Raw genomic sequence first — 23003 nt, forward strand, 5'->3', positions numbered from 1 at the left:
TCAAATAACCATTTTAATAGCATTTTATTTTCATTAATGAAAATTTAACCAGATGTGGTTAATACTTAGATGAGCATCTGAGTAGCATAGTTCTAGAGTAAAGGGAGAGAGTAAGAAAACAGATGTGTCGCTGGTAGATACGTGTGAAGAAATGCTCACTTAATGTGTACTCAAGTGGCTAAATGCGAATCCTATGATTAACCATGCCAACTACGATAGCTTTACTTACACATCACAAAACATGTACTAGCTATCACCTGCCAGCTACCTTTTGGCTTCTCATGGGAAGCTGCTCTGACTGAGCTATCTAATTTCAGCTTTAGTATTCCTCCATGATGTTTTTTCTGTTGTTGACATAACAGCTCAGAATTTTTTGAATCTGCTTTTAAAATAAACAGTATTTCTGGGGCTGGAGGGGTGGCTTAGCAGTTCAGACGTTTGCCTGCAGAGCCAAAGGACCCAGGTTCATTTCCCCAGGACCCACGTTAGCCAGATGCACAAGAGGATGCATGTGTCTGGAGTATGCTTGCAGTGGCTGGAGGCCCTGGAGCACCCATTCTCTTTCACTCTCTCTCTCAAACAAATAAATAAATAAAATAACATTTCTTTTTGCATGTTTTGTGTATGTATGCTTACTCAGGTTTATGGGCACATGTGTGTGATTAGGGAGTTATGTGTGCATGTATATATGGAAGACAGAGTACGATGTCTTCTATGTCGCACTCTGCCTTTTTATATTATATTTGTTTATTTATTTGAGAGAGAGAGAAAGAGGCAGACAGAGACAGAGACACAGAGAGAGAAAATGCACATGCCATGGCTCCAGCCACTGCAAATGAACTCCAGGTGCATCCACCACCTTGTGCATCTGGCTCATGTGGGTCCTGGGGAATTGAAACAAGGTCCTTTGGCTTTGCAGGCAAATGCCTTAACTGCTAAGCCATCTCTCCAACCCTCCTTTTTCTTAAAAAAAAAAAAAATCTTTGCTTTTGTTTTTCAAGATAGGGTCTTATTCTAGACCAGGGTGACCTGGAACTCACTCTGTAGTCTCAGGCTGGTCTCAAACTCACGGTGATCCTTCTACTTCTGTCTCCTGAGTGCTGGGATTAAAGGTGTGTGCCACCACACCCAGCTCCCTCTCTCTCTGCCTTATTTTTTTGAGACAGGCTTTCTTGCTGAAACTAGAGCTCAACAATTTAGCTAGACTAGCTAGCCAGCAAGCCCAGGGATTCTCCAGCACTAGAATCACAAGTGTGCACATCATAGGCAGCTATTACGTGGGTCCTGGAGATCCAAACTCAGGTCCTCAGGCTCATGCAGCAAGCACGTCACAATGAAGCCATCTGCCCAGCCCTTGCATAGAATTTCTAGCTGTTGAGTTTTTTTTCTTCTCAATTTGTTTTTAGTTGACATTAATATGCAAATGTAAAAATATGAATAAAATTTAACAAATAGGATATGGCAAAATATACTATAAATTCATGTGTAACTAAATTCTAACAAAATAGACTGAAAGAATGAATAGTAGATGGCTTAGGAGATAAGTCATTAGTAGATGCTTAAGAAACTCACATAAATATTTCCTATTGAAATGGAAATAGGAGATACCCCTTATTTTAAGATGTATAAAGCTAAACTTCAAAAGCTATTCTCAGCTTTACAAAAATATACTCGCTCTAAGAAAACAGCATATCTGTATCTATAGATGATACAGATACATGTTATATGTACACACACACACACTAGACCAAAAACATTTTCATTAATGCTACACAAAAAAACTACTTGTTTTAGAATTTCTATGTTTAAATTAGCAGTATCCAGAGAGGATGAAAGCCAGTAACTAAAAGATTTACTGCTTTGTTAAAACTGAGTTTACAATTCAAAGGGGTTTTTAAATCTCTGTGCTGTTATGAAGCTTTATGGAGTTTTCAGTAGTGATGAAAACAGAAATAAAAAGATCTGACAAACATAAAATGCCAAAGATATTTCCAGCATTATCAGTATGAATTTCCCCCACATCATTACGTTTTACCTTATTTCAACACAACTGACTTCAACACAGTTCCCTGAAAACTTGCCTGGACTCTCATTCAAAATGTAAATGTTTGAAGAAAAAAAACTTAACAGATTATTATTTGTATATATTTTAGCTGGAATATAAACTCCATGAGATAGGAATTTTTTTATGTTTGTTTATTTATTTGCGAGAAAGAGGCAGATAGACAGAGAGAATGGGCACTCCAGGGCCTCTAGCCACCGCAAACAAACTACAGATGCATGTGCCACTTTCTGTATCTGGCTTACATGGATACTGGGGAATCAAACCTGGGTCCTTAGGCTTCCCAGGCAAACACCTTAACCAGTAAGCCATCTCTCCAGCCCCACAAAGGAATTTTTAAGCTTATTGGTAATCCACAGAATTAGTCAAAAGCATTCCACATTTTTCTATGAATCATATGAGCCTTTTGATTCCAAAATTTATTCTTTTTTTTTTTTTTTGGTTTTTCAAGGTAGGGTCTCACTCTGGTCCAGGCTGACCTGGAATTAACTCTGTCATCTCAGGGTGGCCTTGAACTCATGGCAATCCTCCTACCTCGGCCTCCCGAGTGCTGGGATTAAAGGCGTGCGCCACCACGCCCGGCTTCCAATATTTATTCTAATTAATGATCTAAACAACTATTTAAAGAAGAAAATCTGAAGCTCATTGAAATAGACTATCATGGAATAAAATATTTTTAAAATATTACTTAAATTATTATAGAAATAACTGCACATCAACTGATAGATAGGCCTAGATTCTCATGGTTTTCTTGCATCTTTTAGAGGGTACTTTTTAGTTCTCTGATTCGCCTTGTTTCTTATTACTGTCAGACCCCTTATTTTCAAAATCAAATTGAGATGTTATATAATAAGTACCACTTTTTAAATTTCATACCAAAAGATTGAACTAATTTTAAAATCAAAATCTACTAGCTAGAGCTGGGTGTGGTGGCGCACACCATTAGTCCCAGCACTAGGGAAGAAGAGGTAAGAAATCACCATGAGTTTGAGGCCAGCCTGAGACTACATAGTCAATTCTAGGTCAGCATGGGCTATAGTGAGACCCTACCTTGAAATAAAAAAATCTAATAACTAGAAAATACAGAACTTAAATGTTTACTGATGCTACAAAAACAAAGCAAAAAAGAAAAAAAAACCACACTGATGAGGTCTAGATTCAGAATATTGACCTTTATGATTTTTAACATGATTTCTTAAGGTAACTGTCTTTTGCAGAAAGAAGATTGAAAGTCACTGACTTACAGTCAAATTTCGGTCCCAGATCTGTATGCTTCCATTCTGGCAGGCAGCAGCTATGAGGTTTCCATCTCTACTATAAGTGCACGTAGTAGGAATGACTTTTTTACCCTGCATTGTTCGTGGTTTAAAAACACTTTTTTGCTTCTTTGGATTTTCAACTTCCCATATCCTCACAGTCCTAAACAACAACAACAAAAAACAGATTATTATTTACTTAAAAAATAAGAGTTTAAAATAGGGACATGTCTATACAGATTACCTTATCTTTCAAGTGTACTTGTCTTTTTAAATGCACTAGAAGACAATTTCCATTTATAGTTACTGATGGAGAAAAGTGAACCATTTGAATTTTGCTGTCATCAGGCAAAAGCAACTGGCAAATTCTACTTCAAATCGTTCATGCCCTCTACTACAGTAGCCTCCAAACCTTCTGACTATGCCTGTGACCAGTAATACTGCTGAACATATGCCTCATACAGCGTGCATTAACAGTAGATCATTCTCATACTGTACTGTGCATATACCTGAAAACACACACTAAAATGTGACACCCCCTCAGGAGGCTGAGGAGTGGAATCACAGCCATCTAGGAGAATTCCACATCCACTGATGATTTAAAAGCCTCAGCTGGGAAAAGAGCAGAATCTCCTCAACCTAACAGAAGACGCTATGGAAAAACTACAGAACGCACACTCAGTGGAGAAACACTGAATGCCTTCCCAACACCTGAGAGCAAACAAATGCCGCCAGCTCTCATCAATCCCACGCTGTCAGCTGACACCAGAAGCAGGGGAAGGCTGGAAAGAAGACTAGCAATGACTTTAAGAGATCACATAATCGTCTATTTTTTTAAATCCCCCCAGGGGCTGGAGGGAAGGCTTAGTGGTTAAGGTGTTTGCCTGCAAAGCCAAAGGACCCAGGTTTGACTCTCCAGGACCCGTGTAAGCCAGATGCACAAGGTGGTGCATGAATCTAGAGTTCATTTGCAGCAGCTGGTGGCCCTGGCATGCCCATTCCCTCCCTTTCTCTCTCTCTTCTCCCTCTCAAATAAATAAATAAATCAACCCCCACAATATATGCAAAAATGATTCTATAACACATGAGTTTGACAAGATTATAGGATACAAGGTCAGTAACCATAAATCAGCTTTATTTCCGTGGACTTATGACAAGTGAATATTGACATCATGAAAATAAAACCATTCCACATGAATAAATATGTAATCTGTATAGTATTTATAAACTGAAGTACACAAACCATTTCTGAGAGAAATGAAAGATGTATCTAAATGAGAAGTTACACTGTATTTATGGACTGAAAGAGTCAATATTACTAAGATGCCTATTCTGTCCAAGTTGATCTTTAGATTCAGTGCAATGGCCATCAAATTCCGGCAGGGAATTAAGGGGGATAGGAATTGGATAAACTGATTCTAAAACATGAAAATGCAAACAACTTGGAATAGTCTAAACACTTCTGAAAAGTACATAACTAGTGAACTCATGTTACCCAGACTGAAAATATAACAAATATAAATATCTATTCCTCTTAAGAGAAGATCTTCTTGACAGTTTTTCTTTGTGTGTGTGTGTGTGTGTGTGTGTGTGTGTGTGTGTGTGTGTGTGTGTAAAATGTAGTATGCGACATCCCATGTGCTCACCTGAAACAGGGTGTGCTCACTTCTACCAAACAAACAAACAAAAAACTATAGAGAAAGGAGTTGAGAGGGAGAGAGATTGTACAGGTGGAAGCTTAGGAACTGTGGTGAACAAACTGTAAGTTCAAACGGTGGTTCACAGAAATAATAGAAAAGCACAAAGGGAACTTGAGGATTTGAAGTAATGTAATGGGAAGTGAGAGACCTTGGTCAGTATTACAAAGCATCTTGGCAGCCAAGTCATCAGGATTGTGCTAGACACGGAGAGCTGTATTTGCCAACATGCATTCTTCCTTCTTCTCAGTTAAAGTCTGTATCTCCCAGTCTCACTTGCAGCTGTCTTTTGTCCAATGGACTGTAAGTATAAAGAGAGTATAAGACTTTGAGAACGTTTCTCAAGGTCTCTCTTCACACTCCTCTCTACTCTTTCTTCAGCCCATAATCTGGATGTCTTAGCTGAGTACTTTATATTATGATTTCAATTTAGTTGCAAAATGACTAGTGATGTTGAGGACTAGTCAACCTACCATTTCTTTTCTTTGGTGTAGTATCTATTCAAACCTTATACTAACTTTCAATATTAAATAGTTTCTTTTTTCCCTTTTTTTTTTTTTTTTTTTTTTTTAGGTGGGATCTCACTGTAGCCCAGTCTGGCCTTGGACTCACAGTGATCCTCCTACTTCTGCCTCCCAATGCTGGGATTAAAGGCATGTACCATCTACCCTTATTACTAAATAATGACAGCTCTTTATTCTAGCTCTCTATTCTGGTTGGTTTTTTGTTTGTTTGTTTTTTGGGTTTTTTGGGGGTTTTTTTGTTGTTTTTTTTTTTTTCTTGGTTGGGCCTCATTCGAGCTCCTGCTGACCTGGAACTCATTGTGTAGTCTCAGGGTGGCCTTGAGCTCACAGTGATCCTCCTTCCTCTACCTCCCAAGTGCTGAGATTAAAGGCGTGCGCCACCACACCCGGAGGTTGGTTAGTTTTTGCAGTATGGGAAGGACCTTGCACTTGATGCAAGCAAGCATACTTCCTTTGAACTATACCTCTTGACATGGAAACAAGTTCTTAATGAAATATATATTTTAAAAGTATCAAGCAGGGCTGGGGAGATTGCCCAGTGGTTACAGGCACTTGCTTGTCAAGCCTGACAGCCCAGGTTCAATTCCCCAGTATCCATGTAAAACCAGGTGCACAAATGGAGCGTGCATCTGGAGTTCATTTGCAGTAGCAAGAGACCCTGGCATGCCCATTCATATTCATTCCCATCTATTTACTCTCTCTGCTTTCAAATAAATAATTAAAATATTTTTAAAGTAACAATTATTGGCTGGAGAGATGGCTTAGTGGTTAAAGTGCTTGCTGCAATGCCTAAGGACCCAGGTTCATTTCCCCAGTACCCATGTAAGTGAGATGCACAAGGTGGTGCATGTGTCTGGAGTTCATTTGCAGTGGCTAGAAACCCTGGCACACCCATTCTCTCTCTCTCTCTCTGCCTCTTTCTCTCTCTCTCAAATAAATAAATATTTCAGAAACAAAAGCAGCAATTATTTTCCAAATCTATAATTTCTTCTTTCGTTTTCAAATAGCAGTTATATAACATATACATACTACATGTATATATGTAATATATACATATACAGAGAGACCAGGGTGGGGGGGGCAAGGATTGCTGTGCCCAGGCTGGTCTTGAACTCACTAGGTAAGGGAAAGTGATCTTGGACTTCTCATCTTCCATCTCCTGGGTGCTGGGATTACAGGTATGTGCCATGCACCCTGCCAGGCTTTGGAACACTAGGCAAGCACTCTACTAAATGAGCTTCATTCCCAGCCTTAAATTTTCATGCAATATAATTTATCAGTATCTTGGTATCACCTACCTAAAAACAGCTTTACTGAACCAAAGGTCACAAATATTCCCTGGATTTGTTCTACATACTTTATAGGTTTAATTTTATAAACAGATTTTATGATAAATCTAAACTAGTCCAAGAAATGGGTCAAGCTTAACTTTTTTACATATGGATATCCAATGTCCCAGCACTATTCATAGTTGAGCATTCTAAAGTCATCCCTTGCTTTAGTGAATTCTGTATTACTATTTGTTTCTTTGTCTTTCCACTGTATTTAGTCAACAAATACAAAAAGTTGAAGAATCGTACATGTGCTGCATGTGATTTTTTTAATTTTTACCCTTAGCTCTGTAAGAGTAGAAATAAATTATGAGTCAATTTTTCTTTTTTTTATAACTGAACATCCCCAATGTAAGAATATATTTTAGAATTACATTATGAAAGAACCCACACAAGCATAAAGTATCATTATCTAGTTTGTTTGAAGTTTTCATCTCTAAAACTGAGATGATAATACCAACAATGAGGGGCTGTGAGGATTAAATGAGATTTGGGATGTAAACATATGTACTACAATACTTGGAACACAGTAGCACTCAATAAATACTTGTTCATTTCTGTCCTTCCTCTTAGACCATAAATAAATATCAATGCTAATAAATTTAACAACTAAGTATTTCCATTTATTTTATTATGGTTTATTAACAGGTTGAGCTACTTACAAAATAATGGAGAAAGGAGAAAAAGCAAATTACCTAAAATGAAGATGTATGAAATACAAATTCATGCAACATCTGATAGTGACTAATTACAGTTTGGTTTTATGGCTCTGATTCCCTGAATCCATGCCTAAAGAACAGATGCTAAAGTGCTGGGTCATTAGGTATCTGTCAAAACATTTTATGCTGAAGAACATATATTTTGAAACTTGGAGTAAGATCTGGTCTTATAAAATTAAGACTGTGTTTCATAAAAAAGATTTAAAAATAGAAGAAGGATCAGCATGGGCCTTTCTGGACACAAAGTGAAAACATCCAGAAGACAAGAAAAAGACACAGGTGGGGTCATTACATTGCCCCAGGCACAAATGCTTTCTGTCTTAGAATTTTGAATTCCTTCCAGATACACGTTCTAAACTTTCTGGCATCTGCTGCATAAATGCATCATAGCATTTGGCAGAAGTTAAGGGAAGCATTAATTTTGCTTGAAAATCACTTAAGAGATCTTGCTTTAATTTTTCTCGAAAGACTACACAAGCAACTTGAGTGATATAAGAGTCTGAAGCTTGTGGCTCTCTTGGCAGAACAAATCCAACAAGCAAGGCCATCTTTTCAAAAATGCCTCTACATGTTAAGGTATTGAAGTTCCACATAAATAAGGAAAATGTTCTAGCTTTAATATAAACCTATAATAACCTTTATAAACATACATCCTGGAACTATAGTGTGAGTTCCAGGTCAGCCTGGACTAGAGTGAGACTCTACTTCAAAAAAAAAAAAAAAAAATAGAAAAAACTAACTCAAATGATTGGTGGTGCCTGCATGAGTAAAGCCACTCTCAGAAGCAATATGGTTATTAAATGAAAATACTAGAGCCAGGGTTGGGCTATCTCCCTACAAATTGTTGGCCAGGGAGGCCCCTGAATCTCTCAAAGCAATAGATGTTCTTACTCTTAGTGGAACCCTAAATAAATTATAAAACCCTATTGCTGAAGAAACCACATGATTTGGTTGTAGGAGACAGAGACTGTGGGATGGAGCTAGAAGCATCCTGGCTTTCATAGTACAGAAAGGTTCTATCCAGTCTGCTGATGGAGAACTATCCACAGACTTCATATCAGCCATGGGCCTCACAGGAAAGATACACCTACTGCTGCATCTGCTTTCTGACTGATTTGAGGCCCGCTTCACAGGACAGAACTCAAATCTGATACTGTACACCTGGTCAAAAGCCTGTGACTGCAGAGGGCATAGGCTCTAGTGGGGAAGCAACTGCTGTTGTTTTGCTAATAGACATAATGTGCCTATCAAATTGCCTTTCTATATGTTATGTTTATGCTTATGCTGCTGACTAACTGGGTCAGAAAAGGTTCTTTTGCAGGGTATATGGTTACTTTTTGACACTGTTGCTTTGAGGCAAGGTCTTTCTCTAATTCAGGTTGACCTGGAACACACTCTGTAGCCCAACATCGCCCCTAACTCATGGTATTTCTCCTACCTCCACCTCTTAAGTGCTGGGATTAAAGGTGTGAACTATCGTGACTGGCCCTAAATGTAATATCTATATCACCTACTCCAAGGTTCAGTGACTGTTAAGGAAGACGGAGTTGAAAGAATGCCACAAAACAAGAAGGAAAAAAAGATTAAAAAAGCCAGGTGTGGTGGTGCACATCTTTAATCCCAGCACTCAGGAGGCACAGGTAGGAGAATCACTGTGAATTCAAGGCCAGTCTGGAACTACAGAGTGAGTTCCAGGTCAGCTTGGGCTCCAAACAGACCCTACCTTCAAGCAAGGGAAAAAAAAAAAAAAAAAAAAAAGGTGGAAGGCATTCATGAGAACACCCAAGATTCTCATCTGGCCTCCACTCACAGTGCACGTGCACCGGCACCCGCCCCCCATACATGCATATGCAAACACACATTGACAAAGGGAAAAAAAGAATTAGGGCTTCACCCTTTCTGCCTTCTCATGGGCAGTTCATACTCTCTCCTCTCTCCTTCTCTTAATCTAATAAAGTCTCTCTAAACTTTACCTTCTGGTCTATGGATTTCATTTATTTTTTAATTTGTAAAACAAGAATGCAGGGATACCCCAAAATTCTCATATCACATCAATATGGTGGCATATCTTGGTGCACTGGCAGGGAACCCCAAAGTTCCTGTGTCATACTGGTGTGTTTGCCCGGAACCTCAGAGGGTAAACGTCCTGCTGCTGCCTTCCTCATGGCAGGAAGAAGATCTGTTCTGCTCCATGGTCTCTTCTCCGCAACTTTCTTGTACTTGGGAACTGGGAACACTTAAAACCTGGTTACCATGGATCTGGGAAATTTCTGTGAGAAACATGTATTAAAACTTCCATTTTTCTCTTTCCACCTTCTTGTAAAGCCAATAGAAAAATGTAATGTCATGTGCAGAACATTGAGTTTGTCAGGATATATTTTGAATTTTCTCTGTGTAACACTGACTTGAATTTTAAATGCTAACGACCAATGGTAATCTCAGGGAAATGCAGATTCTGCTGTGCTGGGACAATGCTTTGGGATACAGATTCAAGCAGCATACCCCTCAAGACGGCATCTTCTTTGGGGGGTCTTAGGATTTCACTAACTCACACTCACCCAAGGTCAGTGGAAAGGAAGCTGGGAGAATGACTGCAGAGCTTCCAACATCTCCCTTGCTCTCCTGGCCTGGGAAAGACCCCAGCATGACTAGCATGGCTGAATCTCCACGCTAGATTTCTCCCCCCACCCCCCACCCCTGACGGCTTGCATGAAGGTGTCCTCACTGTCCCTAGGAGCAGACCTCACTATGAGCAGAACTGATCAACCTTTCTCAGAGATCTACATAGAATGTACTCGGCGCCAGTGGTCTGGGATTTGGTGTCGCTCTCACAGGCTGTGGCTCACTTGGGTAAAACCCTGCACAGCAGGGAAACCCATCCGTAGGGCAACCAGATCCTGCAGGGCTGTGAGCCACACTAGGCAGCCGGTGGCGGCTGAGCGGCTGCAATGCCTCAGCCCTAGCCTACAGGCACAGACCACTGTCCGTGACATGCTCAGCAGATCTCAGTTGGGTGGAAGACTGAGACAGACTCATCTGCTCAGTCCTGAAGTTGGACCCCTAGAGTCAGAAAGCCAAGCGCTTAGGGGTTGAATACATGGCTTAATAGTAAGGGACGCTTGCTAGTGACTACTTCCATCTGATATTTTCTGGCTTATTTCTGGTTTTAGGTGTTTTCCTGAAAACACCTTGTTGTTTCTGTATTGTATGTGGTGAAATGCAGTATGGCTTTCTAAATCCAGGCAGCCCAACATAAAAAGGATTTATTCCAGAGGGGTTTATTTGTTGGTTTTTGGTCTGTTTGTCAATCATGCTTCAGGCTAAGGCATGCTTAGAGGCTAAATGTGTGAATGTGTGGCTGAAAAGCACAGCTCCAAAAAGGATCAGTCATAGATACTACATAGATAGGGGAAGAGTTAAGAGTCATATATAAGCCGGGCGTGGTGGCGCACGCCTTTAATCCCAGCACTTGGGAGGCAGAGGTAGAAGGAATGCTGTGAGTTTGAGGCCACCCTGAGACTACATAGTGAATTCCAGGTCAGCATGGGCTACAGGGAGACCCTACCTCGAGAAAAAAAAAAAAATCATATATATATAAGGATCTAAAGTAGCAGGCTCTTTAGGGTCTCATCAGTACAAATTTAATTCCATAGGCCCAATTTAGGACCCCACTGGTAAGGATTTAATTGCAGATCCTGGGAAGCAGAGCATACTACAAGGTCACAATCATATCAAGGCTCCATCCCAAACACACCTGGAGCCTCAAAGAAACAGGTATAGAGCATGAAGAGAGACACCTTTTGGTACAAGAGCCAAGGCCCTGCAAGAGACATCAAGATGGTAGCTTATGCTTGTATTTACAGTCCCACTAGAAAGAGTCTAAATCCGTACACGCTAAGCTTACTTGGTGGCCCATGGGTAAGGACTTAAATCTGTACAACCCAGACTCTGTGGGCTCTCTCTGCTCTAAAATGCTATGCCACCTTAGTTGCCAGGGGACCACATGTGCCCTGGCTACAACATGACCCTGAGGCCTCTAAAATCACCAAAAGCCTTGTGAGCAGCCAGACTTTTTATTCTGGGTCCCAGACTGTATCTGGAAGAAGTCAGCGCACCTGGGTGCCACGTCTGGAAGGGGCTGAGCTTGAACGCACACACCTGAGTAATTCCAGTTCTGTAGTAGCCACTGAAGAAGGCAGGATGAATATGTGAGGTATTTTCCCTCTCACTTTGACAAGAGAGAAAATACACAAAACCAAACCATATGCCGTTGTCATTCTCCTTCCCCTGTGACAGAGGCAAGAAGCCATTTTGGGGGCTGGAGAGATGGCTTAGCGGTTAAGTGCTTGCCTGTGAAGCCTAAGGACCCCGGTTCAAGGCTCAATTCCCCAGGACCCACATTAGCCAGATGCACAAGAGGGCACACGTGTCTGGAGTGTGTTTGCAGTGGCTGGAGGCCCTGGTGCGCCCATTCTCTCTCTTGCTCTCTCTGCCTCTTTCTCTCTCTGTTACTCTCAAATAAATAAATTAAAATAAACAAACAAAAATAAAAATAAATATTTAAAAAAAAGAAGCCATTTTGCCTTAAGACAAGATTTGGAGGAGACATGGTCTAAATCTGCCTGGGGCCTGAGATAAAGGGAACACTAGCCCTTTGCCCAGAATCCAGTTTACAATGAATTTAAATAGCATATGGTAATTTACTAATATAATTTATATCATAATGAGTATAAAAAGTGAGAGAAATGGAGAACCAAAATCTCAATATGTTGACAATGATTTATTTATTTACTTTATTTTTGTTCTTTTTTGACACTAATCTAAAGTCTCAATAGCTTTGTGTGGCACTTTAAAAAAGTATTTTAGGACTGGAGAGATGGCTTAGTGGTTAAGCACTTGCCTGTGAAGCCCAAGGACCCCGGTTTGAGGCTCAATTCCCCAGGACCCACGTTAGCCAGATGCACAAAGGGGCGCAAGCATCTGCAGTCCGTTTGCAGTGGCTGAAGCCCTGGTGTGCTCATTCTCACTCCTCTCTCTGTCTCTCAAATAATAAAAATATTTTTTAAAAAGTATTTTATTTATTTATTTGAGAGAACAGGAGAGAGAACGGAATATATAGGGAGAAAATGGGTACACCAGGGCCTCTAGCTACTGTGAACAAATTCCAGACACATGTGTCCCTTGTGCAACTGGCTTAAGTGGGTACTGGGGAATCAAACCTGGGTCTTTTGGCTATGCAGGTAAGTGCCTTAACCACTAAGCCATCTCTCCAGCTCCTTTTTCATACATTTTTTAAAGTTTTTATTATATTTCATAAGCCCTTCTTTGGTCAGCAGATGCTCCCTTACCCCTCCTGACTTTGGAATAAATATAATAATTCGCAAAATTAATCCTTGTCAGTCTTGTTTTATTTCAATTATTTAACTAAAGCAGACACAAGCTTGCATTTGGGGTTTGCCTTTGAACCCCCAAAACAAGTCCTGTCTCAAAGAATTACTAAATCTGCCAGGCGTGGTGGTACACACCTTTAATCTTGGCACTCTGGAGGCTAAGATAGGAGGATCACTGTGAGTTAGAGGTCAGCCTAGGACTATATAGTGCATTCCAGGTCAGCGTGGACTAGAGTGAGACCCCACCTTGGAACATTAAAAAAAAAAAAGGATAACTAAATCTTTGTTAGGCAGTTCTCAACTTCTGTGAGGCAGTAAAAGGAACAAAAAATGCAAGCAACAACCAGATTGAACTAAGGCTGACAGTGAACTAGAATTTTAAAATTTAGCAACATATAGGCAGGTTCATTTGTTAACATGAATGTAATTCAGATTTGTCACTGTTAGGTTCATAATTTAGAATTTTACAAAAGAAATAATCTAGCTTCATTCATTATGACTTCTGTCCTTCGAGAGGTAAGGAAATCTCGCCCATGTTCTGATAACCTGTGTGCTTTCTCAATTTTTGAGGGGCTCCATTCACATTTCCTGAGTCAAAGAGTTAACCTGAGTTAACAGAGTTAGAAAGGGCATCATCCTGGTTTTCCTTATCCCAGGTACTAGACCCTCTATGATACAGGGAAGCCTGTCCCCCAGACGGAACAATACCATCCTCCAGCTAAATCTGTTTTAAGGAAAACGTGCTGAAGCTGGGCATGGTGGTGAATGCCTTTAATCTCAGCACAAGGAACATCAGGGGATTATTGGGAGTTAGGAGATTCTGCTGGGTGTGGAGGCTCACACCTTTAATTCCAGCAGTTGAGAGGTGCTAGCAGCAGGATCCGGAATTTGAGGCCAGCCTGCCTCCAGGCAATGACAACAGAAGCTCTTTTAATCCTTGAAGTTACAAAATTAACTTTGGTGACACTTCTCATAATATTTTAAAACAGAGATGATGCCATATACACAATATCATTCTATTAAATGTAAATAGAAGAACAGATTAATGAAGGTGAAAGGGCCTAAGTGAGGTCAGGGGAAGAGACTGAGTAAAGGAAAGGTGGAGGGAGGGCTAATCAAAATCTAAGAGGATATAAATAAATCATATGGAAACCTACTTTTTTGGACAATGGAACACCCAGAAGCCATAGATAACTACAAGAAAATTTTCAGTGCCAGGGATGGAATACCTTCCAGTGAGTTGCTAGCCAGGAAGGTCACTGATAGCCCCCAAAATTTCACGGGTCATTGCTGAGGCCCTTGGTTTCCCACCAGGAATAGATGGTAAGACCCTATTGATGAAGACCCCACATACTTAGGGTGCAAGGTCACTGAGAAATCCTACTGGAGCTGAACTGAAAACTTCCTCCATGTAGACCAGCTGACAGAAAGCTGGAAGAAGCCATTCTGCATGCAGTTCAGTGGGGGGGAGAGATACCACCAGTGAAGATACTCAACAGTGGTCACTGCAAGCCCTATAATTGGCCAACCAGGAAAAATGAGCCAATGGGTGCAATAGTGGCATGTCTGTTATGAGGGAAACCAACCTCTCTCTAATTGGAATGGACGCCCACTCTATGGGAGGGAATATATTCCTGCCACTGAAAACCTACAACAAGGCTCAGAAGGCACCATAGTGCTGAGAAGAAGTGACAGGAGTGCTCAGCACTGAAATATCTCAATCACATCTTCCACAGCTCAGGGTCCATTGCGGAAGAGGTGGCAGAAAGAATGTAAGAGCCAAAGGAAGGGTAGGACTCCTTACAACGTGCTCCTCCAGACACAAAATGGCCTGGATGTCCATGACCTCACCATCCTGTCACTACCTACACAAGACCATCATAATAGGAAGAAAAGATCAAGACATCAAAATAAAGGAGAGGCTGACTGAGAGGGGGAGGAGATATGATGTAGAGTAGAGTTTCAAAGGGGAAAGTGGGGAGGGGGGAAGGAATTACCATGGGATATTGCTTATAATTATGGAAGTTATAAATAAAAAATAAATAAATTTAGAAATAAATAAATAAGAGCTGCCAGGACTTTATTATACTTCTGTTGCTTATAAACAAACCCATTTCCAGGTGTTTTAAATTAGCTAAAAACTGTTTCCTGGACTGTTAATGTGTTTTGCCTGTGCTTACAAATCCATGCTTTTGTTCAAGAGTGGTATAAGTGTCCTTCTAAAAGGTCAATAACCATATGTAGACGCCAAAGCCACCTAGAGACACCAGAACAAAAAGAACAACCTACATTTTGGTCGCTGCTCTCTCAGGTCACATAGGCCCAGGAGACAATCGGACACTTTTAACGTGTCCTACAACTCTGGTAAGTCACCTATTCTCTTGATCTGAGAGATTATGAAGGTCCAGAGGTTGGACTCCAAACAATGTGCAGTAAACAGGAGGAGTCAGAACAGTGGGGAGATCTTTAACACTTCCTAGGGAAGCCACATAGTCAGCAGATGGCACAAGCCTGACCACAGAGCTCCTAGGACCCACAACCTACCTTCAAAACTGCATATTTACTTAAACTGTGGCTACCACTTGGTTTTAAGCACTCAGAAAGAAAAGCATAGCCAGTAGAGTACTTACTCAAAGTGACATCTGTGCCATTATCAAGGCTATATATTGCTGACATTCTGATAATGTCTCATCTGCTGTAGATCTTCTACAAGAGCAGATATTCACCATGCCACATACCACCATGTCCTTTTAGGAAGGTCTTACAAGCACGGTGTTAAGGAATATGCACAGTACTTGAAATGCTCAGAAGGCAACAGAGAATACAAACTACAGTGTAACCCAAAGTCTACCTTGAATCACATTCCAGCAACAGAGCCAAGAAGGAATTAAGACAGACAAAGATACTGGGCCAACAGGAGAATGATGCTGTTTCTCACCTGAGTGGAGATTTTATGATGACAAAAAGACATTAGTAAGTACTTAAAATTTAAAACTCCAGTGCTTCTAACTAATCAGGAATGAAAATAAGTGACCAAATTTCATGTGGAAATCAACTTTTTTGGAGAGAGCCCTAAAAATAGAAGAGTTCTCCAAATCCATTTCTAAATATCTGATTGGACAACAGGAAACTCAAAATGAATCTGGGGCATAAAGCAAGTCACTCATTTCAACTTCACTATTTCCTCTTACAACTGTTACCATGGTCAGAAATCATATGTGGATGTGGCCTTAAAATATGGAGAAAGATGTAGTATGCCTGAGATTACTGATGAGTTTTATTTATGAAAGGAAATAACCTTATGACAAGAGCAAAATAGCAGAGTGGGTGGAGGTGGAGAATGGGAGATATTAAGGCAGAGGAAAGAGGTGATGGTTGGCCAGCAGAGAAGAAAGGGAGCATGACAAAGCTCACAGAAATCTGCCTGACCCACTCTGTGCCTGAGGGTGCTGCCAGGGCTCACTGGTGCTTCTGAGCCAACGTCTCCCTGGTATCAGCAGGTGCCAGCAGGCTGCCCAACACGCTGCTGAACTTGAACATGATTATTGCCATTACTCTATATTTTAAATGACTCCAAAACATCCTTCATAGATGAAATTTTCACTTAACCAACCAAATTTTAAAGCAACAGATTCCACATCTGCAAAACAGATTCTTAAGATAAAATTGCATTCGCCAAAGAGTGATTCAGTGCAAATTTGAAAACAAAATAAATATGCTCTCTCAAAAGGGAATAGATGGCTTTTCCTATTGAAAAGCTAAACAATGCTTAACCAAGCTGTAGAGTTAAGTAATAAAGTCAATGTTACCTTAGAAGTTTACACTAAAATAGTGAACCATTTCAGTATCTCTAACAAATTAATCTAGAACAGAACTCTTGAACTTGTATAATTGTTCCCAAGAGACATGAAATGTCAAAATGTGTTTGTTAATAAATTCAAAATACTAAACTAATAATCTAAATAGGAAATAAATTTTAGGCTCACGTCTGAAAGGGCTAACATGAAGGTGTTCAAAATAAAGTGGACATGATACCAGCACCTTGTCATCCCATTCTCATGACTCTTATCAGCTCTATTGTACAGAGGAAAACTGAAACACAAATGGATTAACAATTATTAATATTTGAGTGAAATAATCAACTAGTGCTTGCCTGTTGTCAAGGTACATCACTGTGTACCTCATGTTTCTTTGTGTTGTCTATCTAAAAGGATCCATGAAAACAAGGGCTAACAATTTTGGGCACATAGTCTAAAGATATTATGACTCAAGTGATTTTTTTGTTTGTGATTTTTTTTTGAGGTAGAGTCTCATTCTAGCTCAGGCTGACCTCGAATTCACTATGTAGTCTCAGAGTGGCCTCACAGCAATCCACCTACCTCTTCCTCCCAAGTTCTGGGATTAAAGTGTGCACCACCACACCTGGCCTTGGGCCAGATTTTCTTTAGTAAACAGAACATCCCTAAATTACTTCCTAGATGCCTGATAGAAAAACTGGCAAATACCATTTATTTACAGTGTTGTTAACCTAGTTTCTAGAGTCTACAAGTTAGTACAGGGCTCCCTAAAGTACTGCAAGATTTGATTTCATAATGTGGCTTTCACATATCCCTATAATTATTCTAACTAGAATTAAAGTTACTCTGAGAGAAATGAGGACCAGAATATAACTGCTAACATGTTTCAGCCTATAAGATTTTCAGATGTATCAAGCATTCAGTACAACAGGTACTGCTTTTATTGTTTAAGTTGCATCTGCTTTGCTTACCTCCCCAAGGTTTATCTACATACCGTGAGATCCAGGTTTGAGAATTTAGTGAACTACTGTTTGATTTAAATATTAAGGACTGACACTGCTTAATATTCAGCAGCAAGCTAAAGCAGGTGTACCCTGCTTGGAACACCCCATACTTATTAGCTATAAGTGACAGCTTTTTGTTTCTCTTGCCCTACTCTAGATCTATGGGTAGTTCTGTACTTCTGTGGGGTAGGGAGGAAAGAAAGGGTTAAAATGTAGGCCTGTGTGATTTTCTGTACAGAGGTCAATAGTCTCTGCTAGATCATAAAAGAGTTCCAGCAAATATTAGAAACACTGGGCGTGGTAGTGCAGACCTTTAATCACAACTCTCAGGAGGCAGAGGTAGGAGGATCACTGTGAGTTCAAGGCCACCCTGAGACTACATAGTGAATTCCAGGTCAGTCTGGGCTAGGAGCAAGAAACAAAGCTCTGGGCAATCTAAAGTTTTTAGCTCCTGGTCCTAGAAAGACCTTCAGGGAGCTGACTTTACCTTTCAGCTGAATTGCTCTGATGTCCTCCTAGAAAGTTCTATGTTGTTTATGTGGGGGGAAGGGTGCTTGTATATGAATGCATGTTCATAAATGTGTGAGTACATGTATGTGTGCAGGTACAGGTGTGCATATACATGTGTTCATGCGGAGGCCAGAGGACAACCTCAGTGTCATCCTCTAAAAGTCTATCTGATTTTTTCTTTGGCGGGGGAGACATAGATTTTCACTGACTGGAGTTTTCCAGTTAGGCACGCCGGGCAGCCCGTCACGCTCCAAGGACCCGTCCACCTGCCTCTGCCTCCCCAGTGCTGCGCCGCCACATCCAACATTTTGATCCAAGGAGATCAAACTCAGGTCCTAAGCTATCGCCCCATATTATCTTTCCTTCAATTACATTTTTAGATTCTGCTTTAACCTATGTTGGGTTGTGCAGCAAAAAAATAGTAACATCCACACAGTACAGAAAAATAATTAAGACTGGGGACAATTAAGTCAGATTTGCCTGTTTTTAGATTTTCTCTCCCAAATCAGTATGTCATCTTAGACAAGTCATTTAATGTATCATTTTTCTCACTGCTGACAAAATACCTGACAAATGTAACTTAAGGAAGGAAATGTTTGTTCTGCTTCATAGTTTAAGAAGGGATATAGTCTGGGATGCAGGGAAGGCACTGACTGCACCAAGAGCTGGAGACGATGGATTACATTGTGTCCACAGCCAAGAAGCAAAGAGGAGCAGACACAGAAGTACAGTGGCCCATGAAACCTTGAGGCCCACCTCTAGTGACCCACTTCTTCCAGCAAGGCCAGCTCCTAAAGGTTCCACAACCTCCCAAATAACACCACCTGCTGAGAACCAAGTGTTCAAACACATGAGCCTATGGGGGACATCTCACATTCAAAGCACCACACACAAGGCCACAGTTTCCTACCTGAAAAATAATACTTCCCAGAGTCATTTTAAGAAATAGGATGAGAAAATATACATAAAGCACTTAACAAGTCAGTGCCAGTTAATGTAAAATTCACTATTGTGTTTTGCATTAAAGACAGAGGCTACATTATACAATGTTCTCTAAGTGGGGGTCTGTAGGAAAGTTTTTCATTCATACTCTCTTGAAAGGGAAAAGTCTATGTCCCAAAAAAAGAATAAGTAAGGAACTAGAAAAAAAAATAAGTAAACAAATAAGCCAGCAAAAATAAATTTAAAAAATAGTGCTGGTTTTGAACTGGAAATTATCAAGGTGACAGTTATTTTCCTGAAATTTTTTGTTTTGTTTTGTTTTATTTTGTTTTTTAAGGCAGGATCTCGCTCTAGCCCAAGCTGACCTGAAGTTTACTATAGAGTCTCAGGGTGTCCTCGAACTAACAGCAATCCTCCTGCCTCTGCTTCCCAAGTACTGGGATTAAGGCATGCACCACCATGCCTGGCTTATTTTCCTAATTTAAGGGCATATACTTAAATAGCACAAGAGAAATATACATCACTTTTAACTTCCAAAAGCAGTATTTGCTATAGACCAGTTTAATCTCTTAAAGAAAAGCTAAGACAATAGTTAAGAAGCAAAACAAAATTCATAGTATAACCAAGAAACTATTGTGTTATTTTATTTTTATTTTTTAATAATTTTCTTTATTTGTAAGGAGAGGATGTGTGTGTGGGCTCATCAGGGTCTTCTACCCCTGCTAACAGAACTCCAGGAGCATGCTCCACTTTGTGCATCCGCCTTTATTACTGAGGAACAGAATTCAGGCTACCAGCTTTTGCAAGCAAGTGCCTTTAACTGCTGAGCCATCTCTCCAGCCCTGTTGGCTTTTTGTTGTTGTTTTTTTTTAAATATGTATTTTCAGGCAGAGAGAGAAAAAGAAGTGGGGAGTGGGGGGCACTATGGCCTCTCACCACAGTGAACAGTGCCACATGAATGTGCCATGTTCCACCTCTGCCTTGGCAAGCATTGCAAGCAAGGGCCTTTAACCACTGAGCCATCTCCTCAGCCCTTGAGAGTGAGATTATGTGGAGAACTAAGTAAGGGGATCAAGCAACATGCCGTTCCTTTGAGGCAAGAGCTTATATACCAAAAATTTCAATAGTTTACACAGTAAAATATCAAAAATAAGTTACCCACAATAATGGGTTTCTTTGTATCAATTCATGAATTTGTTTTGTTTTTTGAGGCCAGTTCTCACTCTAGCTCAGGCTGACCTGGAATTCACTATGTAGTCTCAGGGTGGCCTCAAACTCACAGTGATCCTCTTACCTCTGCCTCCCAAGGGCTGGGATTAAAAGCATGCACCACCATGCCCAGCTCATGAAAAAAAAAAAATTAAGTTCCTGTGTGCCCCTGCAGAACCACAGGAATGACAGGTCCAGACTTGCCTTAGAGGCCTCCTTATTTTCTGACTCAGATAAATGGAAATGTGCCACAACTGTCGTGTGTTAAACAGATGGGACACCAAAGGGGTTGAGCTTGGCCAAAGACAAAGGAAAAAATTTCAAAATGTAAGCCAGTGAAGCTTTCCATGGCTTCTTGGCAATACAGCTTCCAAATAAATGCTCTTAATTGGACTCACATGTGGAGAGAAGAAAATTAAAAACAGGGTAGTGAAAAAAAATTAAGTGAATCATTAAGAAGATAACACAGTAAAGCAGTTGCACTAATGTATACGTTGGTATCAGGATATTTGGGTTTCCAGGGACACTATAATTCCAAATTTACAAGAAGCTGAAGGTGGTCTTGGGCATATAACAATTAAGATACTAACTTGTGAGAAGCAAATGCTCTTCTACAAGACAATTATAACTTCCAAAGAACCAATCAGGTAAAGAAACCAGTAATTTCAAGAATGTCATCTGAAATCCTCTAGCAGTAAGGAGGCAGGAAAGAGGAGAAACAATGACAGCAACACAGAAATGATCTTCTCAATAAAAAACATCTAATACAATGTTTGAAAATTCTCGTTTGTTGCAAAGGCTATTTTTTTTTTATCACAAGAATTCCATTATGCCCTGTCTAGTGAAAGCTGTAAGAAATAAAATACCATACAGGATTATTCACCATAATGCAATAGATGAACATGAAGTACACTGAAATTAAATTCCTTTAGACCTATAATCAGATGTCTACGTGAAATGTTTCAAAGTGGATTGTCAAAACTGTATTTTGTATTCTGAGGTTTATTTTTCTACAGTTAAATGCATTTAAATCTTCCTTTTCTTCCGTCTTTGCTTCCGGCCAGTCAAAAAGTATTTATGGACTTAGTAATAGGTCAAGCAGTAGTATAAGCACTGAAAATACTGCAAGGGCCAGAAGAGACAAAAATCTATATCCTGGGCTGGAGATATGGCTTGGTAGCTAAGGCGCTTGCCCATAAAGCTCAATACCCAAGTTGGATTCCCCAGGACCCACATGAAGACAGATGCACAAAGTAGCATTTGTTTGCAGCACCTAGAGGCCCAGGTGCGCTCTCGCTCTCTCTCTCTCTCTCAGGCATGGTGGCACATGCTTTTAATCCCAGTACTAAGAAGACTGGCTTAGGAGGATCGCCTTGAGTTTGAAACCAGCCTAAGACTACATATTGAATTCCAGGTCAGCCTGTGCTAGAAGCAGAACCTACCTTAAAAACAAACAAAAAGGTGCTGCCTTTGAGCTACTGGAGTCAAGCTGGAGCACGAGTTGGTGCTCACCCATAACTGGGGCATTCGTCCATCCGTGGGTGCCCTTTACTGAGAGCTACACCACAGTTCGCTTGCAGTGGCTGGAGGCCCTGGCACACCAATTCTCTCTCTTACTCTCCCTTTTTCTCTCTCTCTCATTAAAAAAAAAAACAACTTAAATCTATATTTTGCTAGGCCTGGTAACACATGCCTTTAATCCCGATCCTTAGGAGGCGAGGTAGAGAGACTGCTGTGAGTGCAAGGCCAGCCTGGGACTAGAGAGTGAGACCTTGCCTAAAAACAAGCAAACAAAAATAAATGGAAAGCGTGAGCGAAATGTGTCACCTCGTGTTGCTACGAAGCTCCAAGGCACGCCCCTTCTAAAAGAAGTCACAGTCACCATATTTCACACGGCGGCATTTTCTCTCCATATTACATTGTACGAAAAACAAAAACAAAAACAAAAACAAAACAAAAGCCAGGTGTGGTGGTGCACGCCTTTAATCCCAGCACTCGGGAGGCAGAGGTAGGAGGATCACCAAGAGTTCGAGGCCACCCTGAGACTACATAGTGAATTCCAGGTCAGCCTGAGCCAGAGTGAGACCCTACCTCGAAAAACCAAAAACAAAAACAAAAACATTGTGAATTCCTTGAGGACAGAGTCCAGGTTTATAAATCTTTTGGTCCCTACCACCAAGAATTGTGCCTAGCAAGTAAGCCCACATAAGTTTTTTTTTAATTTTTAAATTTTTATTAAAATTTTCCATGATTATAAAAAAATATCCCATGGGGCTGGAGAGATGGCTTAGCGGTTAAGCACTTGCCTGTGAAGCCTAAGGACCCCGGTTCGAGGCTCGGTACCCCAGGTCCCACGTTAGCCAGATGCACAAGGGGGCGCACGCGTCTGGAGTTCGTTTGCAGAGGCTGGAAGCCCTGGCGCGCCCATTCTCTCTTTCTCTCTATCTGTCTTTCTCTCTGTCTGTCCCTCTCAAATAAATAAATAAAAAATTTAAAAAAAAATATCCCATGGTAATTCCCTCCCTAAGTTTTTTTTTTAATTGAATCAATTCCATTTATTTA

General features: G+C 40.4%; 1 protein-coding gene and 1 pseudogene across 1 annotated transcript in view; one reads left to right on the forward strand and one right to left on the reverse strand.

The window, feature by feature from the left end:
* Window positions 1-23003, reverse strand: part of Wdr70 (WD repeat domain 70) — a 266830-nt gene that overhangs the window by 111071 nt on the left and 132756 nt on the right. Inside the window, exon 10 of the mRNA XM_045132810.1 lies at window positions 3307-3481. Coding sequence (XP_044988745.1) covers window positions 3307-3481 — 175 coding nt within the window. The remainder of the gene's footprint in view (window positions 1-3306; window positions 3482-23003) is intronic.
* LOC123454405 lies at window positions 21903-22007 on the forward strand (annotated as a pseudogene).

Source organism: Jaculus jaculus, chromosome 13 (assembly GCF_020740685.1).
Source record: "Jaculus jaculus isolate mJacJac1 chromosome 13, mJacJac1.mat.Y.cur, whole genome shotgun sequence".
NCBI classification, from domain to species: Eukaryota; Metazoa; Chordata; class Mammalia; order Rodentia; family Dipodidae; genus Jaculus; species Jaculus jaculus.